This window comes from Dreissena polymorpha, chromosome 11, assembly GCF_020536995.1.
Source record: "Dreissena polymorpha isolate Duluth1 chromosome 11, UMN_Dpol_1.0, whole genome shotgun sequence".
NCBI lineage: Eukaryota > Metazoa > Mollusca > Bivalvia > Myida > Dreissenidae > Dreissena > Dreissena polymorpha.
Genome location: NC_068365.1, coordinates 84,654,433 through 84,663,681, shown reverse-complemented (window position 1 = coordinate 84,663,681; position 9,249 = coordinate 84,654,433). Strand labels below are relative to the sequence as shown.

The 9,249-nt window shown below is 33.5% G+C and overlaps 1 protein-coding gene and 1 long non-coding RNA gene across 3 annotated transcripts; one reads left to right on the top strand and one right to left on the bottom strand.

The window, feature by feature from the left end:
• The first annotated feature begins 232 nt into the window (after positions 1 to 232).
• LOC127849993 (putative nuclease HARBI1) lies at positions 233 to 3,062 on the top strand. The gene is made up of 5 exons (XM_052382727.1): positions 233 to 548; positions 937 to 1,049; positions 1,270 to 1,381; positions 2,170 to 2,218; positions 3,002 to 3,062. The coding sequence occupies exons 1-5, from the start codon at positions 233 to 235 to the stop codon at positions 3,060 to 3,062; spliced, it is 651 nt and encodes a 216-aa protein (XP_052238687.1).
• A 449-nt stretch (positions 3,063 to 3,511) lies between these two features.
• Positions 3,512 to 8,852, bottom strand: LOC127850308 (uncharacterized). Of its 2 annotated transcripts, none has more exons than XR_008035194.1 (5): positions 8,682 to 8,852; positions 6,381 to 6,451; positions 5,499 to 5,649; positions 4,442 to 4,576; positions 3,512 to 3,800 (listed from the first exon to the last, which is right to left on the bottom strand). It is a non-coding gene; the product is annotated as an uncharacterized LOC127850308 (long non-coding RNA). The 2 variants fall into 2 exon arrangements; XR_008035195.1 differs by having other exon boundaries at positions 5,514 to 5,649.
• Positions 8,853 to 9,249: the final 397 nt, after the last annotated feature.

Below are 9,249 nucleotides of genomic sequence, written 5' to 3'. Positions count from 1 at the left end.
TCGATGTCAAATGACATCCAAAATCGATTTTCAAATTGCAATCAATGACACTGAAATTGAAATTGATATTGGGCATTGTCAAATTGAAAATTGATGACAATCACCATGGTAAGAAAACAATATGGCCGACATTGAAAGACGTCTTCGTCGCGCTCGATACATAAATTAATTGTTTCCAATGGATAGGAGAGTTTTCCGTGATCGAACGAACCCATTGGAAACTTTGTCCCCGATGGAAATTCGTGAACGGTACCGGTTTTTCCTGGAAACTATTCTGTTTCTTGTCAACATGCTGAATTTGGAGAGGGCTACTGAACGTTCTTGTCCTCTTCCGCCGCTCATTTTAACTTTAGCGGCATTGCATTTCCTTGCAACTGGCACACACCACATTGTGACGGCAGGGCTGCATGGAATCTCAAGGTCCAGTGTATCTAGAGCGGTCAAGCAATTCACGGACAGCGTGTGTCTACATCTAAATGACTTTGTTTTCTTCCCAAATATCGAAAATGTGCAACGGACAGTGCAAAAACAGTTTTACAACATCGCTGGTGCGTATTAGCTCTCAATATAATTTAATCGGACAATTGAATGATTTTTGATTGGTTGTCAAGTAAACAAATAAGGGGAGTTAAATGTTTCTTAGTCGAATCGGGCACAATTCAAAATGTTGTATGAGTACTGTATGCTAGATTTATACGTCTTGAAATAACATACGTGTATATTAAGTATATTACGTGTTTGATAAGTATAATAAACATAACTGTTTATTAGTGATTGTTATTTTTGGGAACACATATATTGACATGAAAGACAGAAGATTGAACTTGTAACTTTTGAAAAAAAAATTGCGGAAACTTTGTTTGTAGTATACTCAAATTAGTATAAAATTATCTAATACAAATGTCGATTAGGCTAACAATGTTATTGTCTTTAAAGGTTTCCCCCAAGTGGTTGGTGTGGTTGATGGGACACATATCCGTATTCAAGCGCCTAGCGCCAACGAAGACGATTATGTGAACAGAAAGGGATTTCACTCCCTTAATGTACAGGTAAAACAATAAGTGAAATAAAGTCCATGAACATTTCCTCAACTTGTATTTTTTTTAGATTATATATGTTTAAAGGTTGTCTGTTCACAGTGAAAATTGCAAAACGAAACTAGTGACAATTGGATGTTCTGTTGTTTACTTGTATTATTGTGATATCAGACAAAATGACATTGTGCAGTGTGAATTTTATTAAGATTTGTGGTTTCTTTTTGCTCTATAGATGATTTGTGATGCCACTTTTCGGTTTGTTGACGTAGTCGCAAAGTGGCCTGGGAGCATTCACGATTCAAGGATCTTTCGTGAAAGCGCCATACGTCAGTGCTTTGAAAGAGGTATGACAATTACATGAAGACTACTCAGTATTATGATTTTATTCATTCATTGCACACATTTATTTAAGCACAGAATTATTACCGGTACATCAAAATTAACAAGCACAATTTTATTTTATTGAAGCGTTTCCATCTTTTCAAGTAGGTTTGATCACCAGCCATATATATAAATTATCTATCTATCCATCCATCCATCCATCCATCCATCCATCCATCCATCCATCCATCCATCCATCCATCCATCCATCCATCCATCCATCCATCCATCCATCCATCCATCCATCCATCCATCCATCCATCCATCCATCCATCCATCCATCCATCCATCCATCCATCCATCCATCCATCCATCCATCCATCCATCCATCCATCCATCCATCCATCCATCCATCCATCCATCCATCCATCCATCTATCTGTCAAGTCTGGTTTTATTTTATATAACAGCTTTTAAAACGATCACATGTATTATTATCACATCACATTTGACAAATGAAAGCAACTTAAAACATCACTTTTTTACGCAATGACACAATTGAATTAGCGTCTCATCAGCCCAATAAATAATTCATACTAACAACAAAAATTGAACTTCATTGAAATCACATCATTCCAAATGATCACAGTAACTAATATCACAATTATTTAAATGTAACATAAACAACAACATATTCCATCAATAACGTTATAACTATGTCATAAACTTGCATGCATTAAACAATACACTGCTTGATATCGTTGTTTGACATTACAGTGCTGCAAAATGATCTTTCTTTTTTATTATAACAGGTGAAATCGACGGTCTTCTGCTTGGTGACTCTGGCTATGGATGCAAGAGGTATCTTATGACACATATAGTTATATAATAACAAGGGCTGTATGCAAAACATGCATGCCCCCATTAGGCCTGTCAGTTGTAGTGGTAGCCATTGTGTGCATACGTTTATTGTCACTGTGACCTTGACCTTTAACCTGAAAATCAATAGGGGTCATCTGCCAGTCATGATCAATGTTCCTATGAAGTTTCATGATCCTAGGCCTAAATATTCTTGAGTTATCATCCTGAAACCATTTTACTGTTTTGAGTCACTGTGACCTTGACCTTTGACCAAGTGACCTGAAAATTAATAGGATCATCTGCCAGTCATGATCAATGTACCTATGAAGTTTCATGATCCTAGGCCTAAGCATTATTGAGTTATCATTCCGGAAATTATTTTACTATTTCATGTCACTGTGACCTTGACCTTTGACCTAGTGACCTTAAAATTAATAGGGGTTATCTGCCATTCATGATAAATGTACCTATGAAGTTTTATGATACTAGGCCTAAGCACTCTTTACTTATAATTCGGAAACCAAATGATGGACGGACGGACCGACCGACATGTGCAAAACAATATACCCCCTCTTCTACAAAGGGGAGCATAAAAAATCATTAATGAAATTATCAGGGTTTGGATTCACAAACTTTTTTAAGTCTAAAATATAAGACTCAAACTTAAGAAAAGAATCGAAAAACATTTTACCTATGAATCTGATCACAAAACATTCACAGTCAATTTGAAGATAACTAAACAAAGATTCATTCACATAAACTAACAGAGTATTATATCAATAGCAAAAAGATAAGAGAAGGATCACAGAGGCTGCAGATCAAGAAAGACAAGTTAAAACAATAGAATAGGCATATCAACTGTATTATTCATTTAAACAGGTATATTGGAAACTAGAAATGTGTCCTAAAGGCTAAAGACAAATGCATTTCAAATATTTCACCGGACACAAATATATCTTGAGTCAAACATGTTTCAAGGGGCATATTGACTGCTAACAACAAGTTAAATGGATATTATTTGCAGCAAAAGCTACAAAGGACTGATTCATGCATGCTATGTGAATTACATGTATAAATAATGTATGACATTAAAATATGAATAAGTGGAACACCAGCTGCCCATCAGTATAGCACTTTCATCATTTACCAAACTTGGTCCTTTATTTATGGTAAGTGGTGTTTCACTTATTCATATTTGAGTGTCACACATTATTTATACATTTAATTAATAAAACATGCATAAATCAGTCCTATGTAGCTGTTTCTGCAAATAAAAGCTATTTAACTTGTCTATTAGCAGTCGATATGCCCCTAGAAACATGTTAAGTTTAAGATTCAAACAAAAGAAGGCCTTGATCCATTGCAGACTTTATATTTGAGTTTAACAACTCTTTTTTTAAAGTAAAAAGTTGTCTCTCTTGCTCTGCAGCCTCTGTGATCACCTTAATTCTAAGATCATGTAGCTGTTTTTCCTGCTGTTGCCTCTGCAACAGCAGGTCCAACTCAGCCTGTGCTCGTCTTGTTTCCAGCTCAAGTAGCTCTTCTTCATAGCATCTGTTTCTCTTTCTCTTTTTCAACGATTCTGGAAGTTAATTATATATTGACATATTCAAATTGTGCTTAAGAAATTAAATACTTTCTTCATTTTATCCATGTTTACATGCATGTTTTTGTAACTGATTTATGCCAGTTATGATTTGAACAATTTATATGCACAAAAGAAACTTCATACATCGGTGAAGTTAAAAATGACTCAGTTCTTAAAGTTTTAATTGTTATTTCAGTTATGTGCATGCTTTTTATCCTATTACCAGACCAAAAACAATAGAATATCAAGCGATCGTATAAATATAAGCTCTATGCTAATATTGACATTTTTAGACCATGGTTTTCCGATAATATATAGTATTTAAACTTTTTTCTAATTATAAACGACCACAAAATAATGGGAATAAAAGAATATTATGTGCCTGTCGGATAGAGATCAAGTTTATCATGCGAGACTAAGAAACAAGTAGTAGTACATGTATATTCTCTAAATATATTTTGGTTTTGGGTATTGGTTAATTTGAGTATTGGTTTATTGTGTAAAAGGCAATATGACTTTCATATATCATCTGCATACTCAAGTTAATAATAGTGTGATGTATCAGTATGCTTCCAGATTTAGAGGATGTCAAAAGATGATTTTTGGTCTTAAAATATTGACATATTGAAATATACCTTTTGATGGTCTTGATGTTGAAGAAGTGGCTACATTCAAGGCAGTTGCAGGCTTTGATGTACACTCAGCAACAGTTAGTGTACACATGGCTGAGGCTTCATCAGTGTCTGCCATCTCAGCAACATCAGCCACGCCTTCAATACAACAAATTATACCATCTAAGAATAAACGAGAAATGTGTCCATGAGATAATGATGCACCACTAATTGGCGCCAGTCACAACTTTAGACAGACGGCCAGACATACAGATGTAACTTTTAATGCCCCTTCACCATTTTTCGAATCACAAACATCGCAAAATAAAACCAATTAACATTCCATAAATCATCATTGCCAGATATGTATATAATAGTTAAATATTAAACAAGACAAATATATTGAAGCAAAGCCATTGTGTATGGTTCATTGTTTAATGATTCCAAAATAATCTGGTAACGTATATTGCAGGTCAGTTGCAGTTCTAAATATTCCATTCATATTCATTGCATGTTACAAATTTGAAAGAAAATGCAACAGTGAAAAATAAATTAACAAGGGACAAAATTGTCACAAAACCAGGTTTTCATTGTGAAAAAAAATCTGATTAAGGGAGACAACTCAAACTGAACTTTTGAAATGAACAAACAAAATTAACCCCCTTTGTAAGTTTGTTTCAAAATAAATCTATTTTAAGTTGTGGTGACCTTGACATTGGAGATATTGACATGATTCTTTCGTGCAACACACCGTCCCATGATGGTGAACAAATGTGCCAAATAATTGTAAAATCTCACAATGAATGACATAGTTATGGCCCAGACAAGCTCATTTATTGCCAATTTTGACCTTTTAACTCAAAGTGTGACCTTGACCTTGGAGATATCGACGTAACTATTTCGCGCGACACACCGTCCAATGATGGTGAACAAATGTGCCAAATGATTTTAAAATATGACAATGAACGACATAGTTATGGCCCGGACAAGCTTGTTCCGCCCGCCCGCCAGCCCGCCCGCATTCACCAATCTAATAACCAGTTTTTTCCTTCGGAAAACCTGGTTAAAAAGATCATTATACATGCATAACAATCACCTGAATCAATGCCACCCGGAATGTCAATCAGCTGTGGCTTGTCGCGGATGCCATCTATGACCAGGTCTTCCACCGTGGTTAATACAGCTGGAGGCCCCCCTCCAGTTTCTTTTCTGTCAGACTCTTTTTTTTTTGGCTGAAATTAAGCGAGGTACATTCATGAACCATTCTTTCAACTTAAATATCTTATACTGTAATCTTTGAAAAATTATTAAACAATCAACATTGATATTTGATGTACAATAATAATTGGCAGTGATTATTATTTAAAAAAACTCGGAAAGATTAAAATACTGAACTATTGAATTGAACAGTTCAAAAATAGTATTAACTGAAAGATTAATCTCTCAGCACATATACCAATGTATTTTAAGAGCATACATCTTTATATTATAACAAATATTTTCTAAATATGTTGACAAAAATAAACACTGATTAAGGAATATGTAATATAGATTAGAGATTACTTGTTAACTATTCATGGGCCAAAGGAATTTACTAATGCTATTATAATTTTTTAATACTCAGAAATTTATTTTTATCATCAAAAATACATTTAACTACATTTTGCCAAAGTATTAAAAATAATCAACAAGCATAAATAATGAGCGTGATTAAAGATCTAGCAAAATATTACTGGCGCGCAAAACACATGTAATGAGCTCATAATATGTAACAATTACATGAATCTTTTTTATTTTTGTGTGCATAAAATACTTAATAAATTACATTTAATATTATACAGTTTTTACAAAGGGTGCAATAAAAGAAAAAATTTCACTACATTTCATAATGAGAACATGTCATTTTTACATTCCATTAAGACTGGTACATACGAACATGATATAAATGCAAAGTGTAAGGTACCTCGACATTTCAACTGCGCATACATGTCTTTTATTTGACGCACTGTCCTAGAACATTGTGCGACACTGGAGCTGAAATGAAAGGTAATATAGTCATATTCTAAATGGAAGAGGACCATAATTAAAACATATTCATCGCTTATGTTTTTCTAGGTATGAATCGGGACATAATTCTGTCAAAATGCCAGTCAGAGTTACCCAACTTTGTCTGCACAGTCCCCTATGATAGTAAGTAAGTGTTGCAAGTATGAAAGCAATAGCTTTGTTACTTTAGGTATAAAGTGGACCTAAGCACAAAACTCAATCAAATTTTCAATTTTTTAAGTATAAAAAGGGCACACAATTCTTACAAAATGCTAAATACAGTGTCTGCTCTTGTTTATAGGTTGGGGTCATGTTGATAAAGAAGTACACAAAATATAAAAGCAATATGTCAAAAGACATAGTCGAGCTAAAAATATATGACACATATAAAGACATGAATGTCTATAAAGGCACCCTAGTAAACATGATTTTGCTAGATCTTTATTATTAATATTTTGTTCTGTCTTTGTTTTGATGACAAAACATTAACATTTTGTAAAAACAAATCATTATTTATTACAAACATTTTTTCATTAACAAAACCACAACAGTTTAGTATTGGAATTTTTATTTTGTTTTTGTTTACACTGAGTAGCACTATTTCTGTCAAAATTCTCATTTTTTCTCGCACAGTGTATTCTATGCAATCAAATTAGTGAACAAAAATATTTGAGATAGTCCTGCATTTAAACAGACAAATGAATCTAACTTTATATATATATATAAATAAGTAATTTCCATTTCCAATTAGATTGTATCCTATCATTTTGTGGTCATTTATCTCATAACAGTAAAAAAAAGTTCAAATGGTCCTTTGTGGATAAGATGTTGCAAAGCTTAATTATATAGCCTAATTGTAAAAAGTATCTCTAAATTTTTTTTTTTTTTTTTAAATATAATTTTGTAAAACAAAATTATATAACAGGTTGGTTCAGACCAGGGTAGGAATTACTACTTGCTCTTCGTTATACATGTAGGACTGTTTGGAAAGTGTTTTAAGTTTAATCAGAAATATTTTTATATAACAGGTTGGTTCAGACTAGGGTAGAAAACAGCGATTTTTTTGTCCCATTGGGAAAAGTACCCGTACCGGTCCAATTGGGAAAAATTGAGTCGTGAAAACCCTCAAATTGGGAAAATTCAAGTCGTGAAACCCTCAAATTGGGAAATTTGTGTATTTTATTTTATGCTCCCAAATACTTTAAAATTGATAACTAAGTGTTTTCAAGCTTTCAATATTATATTTACCTAGGTTCAAACCATAGAGCTGCACAAGGAAACTAACAAAATGTTGCATTTTCCAAAAAAAAAAATTTGTTTTTGTTTTTTTGTTTACCTTAAATTGGGAATTTTTTGGCCAGCAAATGGGAAATTTGTAGTTTTTTCATCATTGGGAAAGTGCCATTTACTGGTACTTTATAAAGAAGGAAAAAAATCGCTGGAAAATACTACTTGCTCTTGGTTACACATGTAGGACTGTTTGGAAAGTATTTTAAGTTTAATCAGAAATATTTTGAGAATTTCAGAATGTTAAGCTTTTCTCTTGCAATGCATATACATTATAATCAGTCATGGTTTGAATAATTGATATTGTGCCATATCTCACACTTTGTGACTAATCATACTATGGTATTAATATTTAGATCTAATACTGAATAAAAACTACAATGTAGCCTCTTTTAATGATTTCATATAATCTTAGATTTAGGGCGGACAGACCAAGGATAAACATGCAAAGGGCGATCAGATTCTAGAACCTGTAAGGAATTGTGGTGAACGGATCTGTTGATTAGGGCTCTGTAAGTGCTAATAATAGTGTTAGAATAGACTAAACAAGGCCGTCATTTTCAGAACGTACATTTTATCGTCACAAACACACAGGCGCTTGATAGGCTAGATGCTACTAATACTAGTGATATTATTTGAGACAATTAAACATGCCTAGAACTTCAGTGATTTGAAGTTTTTACAAATGATTTAAAAAACATAATTTTCAGTTGCAAACATGCAGCTGCCAAATATTTTCAGACATTGTTTTTGTTTATAGGTCACTGAAACATTATGAATATATATATATTAATGCCGAATGTTCTTAATTTCGGTTATACAGGCATGTGTTAGTTCTATCAAAACAAATGAATGTTTTGTCTACAGCCTAACTGCACTAAGACTAATAGTAAGATGACATTTCAAAACAAACAAGTTCATTGCGACTCACCTATTGAAGGTATCAGCAACCTCTTGCCAGGTTTGTTCCTTTTTTTTGCCACCTAGTGTGGCACCTTTAAATCGACAATATAACTCGTCGTACCGATCATTTATCAGTTGAACCACGAAGGTTTTTTCCGACATAGACCAATGCACCTGAGCAGTCATTGTAGCTAAACAATCATTGCAGCAGACGTCAACAAAAAACAACTTCCGCTTTACCGCTTAAGTCCACAAAAAGTCGAAAAAAATGGATGTCGTTAAAACCGATGTTGAACGACATCAATTTTAAATAGCTTCGTGAACTCGAACTTTGTCATCGATGTCACTTGACAACGATTTTCAATGTCATGCAAAATTGATTTTCGATGACAGTAAAAAGTTTTGTGAACACGGGGCCAGAGTTATGCAACTTGTCCTTTTAATACTGTATCCTTATGATAGTTTGCAAGTGTTCCAAGTATGAAAGCAATATCTATGATACTTTAGGGGTAAAGTGGACCAAAACACAAAACTTAACCAAATTTTCAATTTTCTAAGTATAAAGGGCCCATAATTCTGCCCAAATGCCAGTCAGA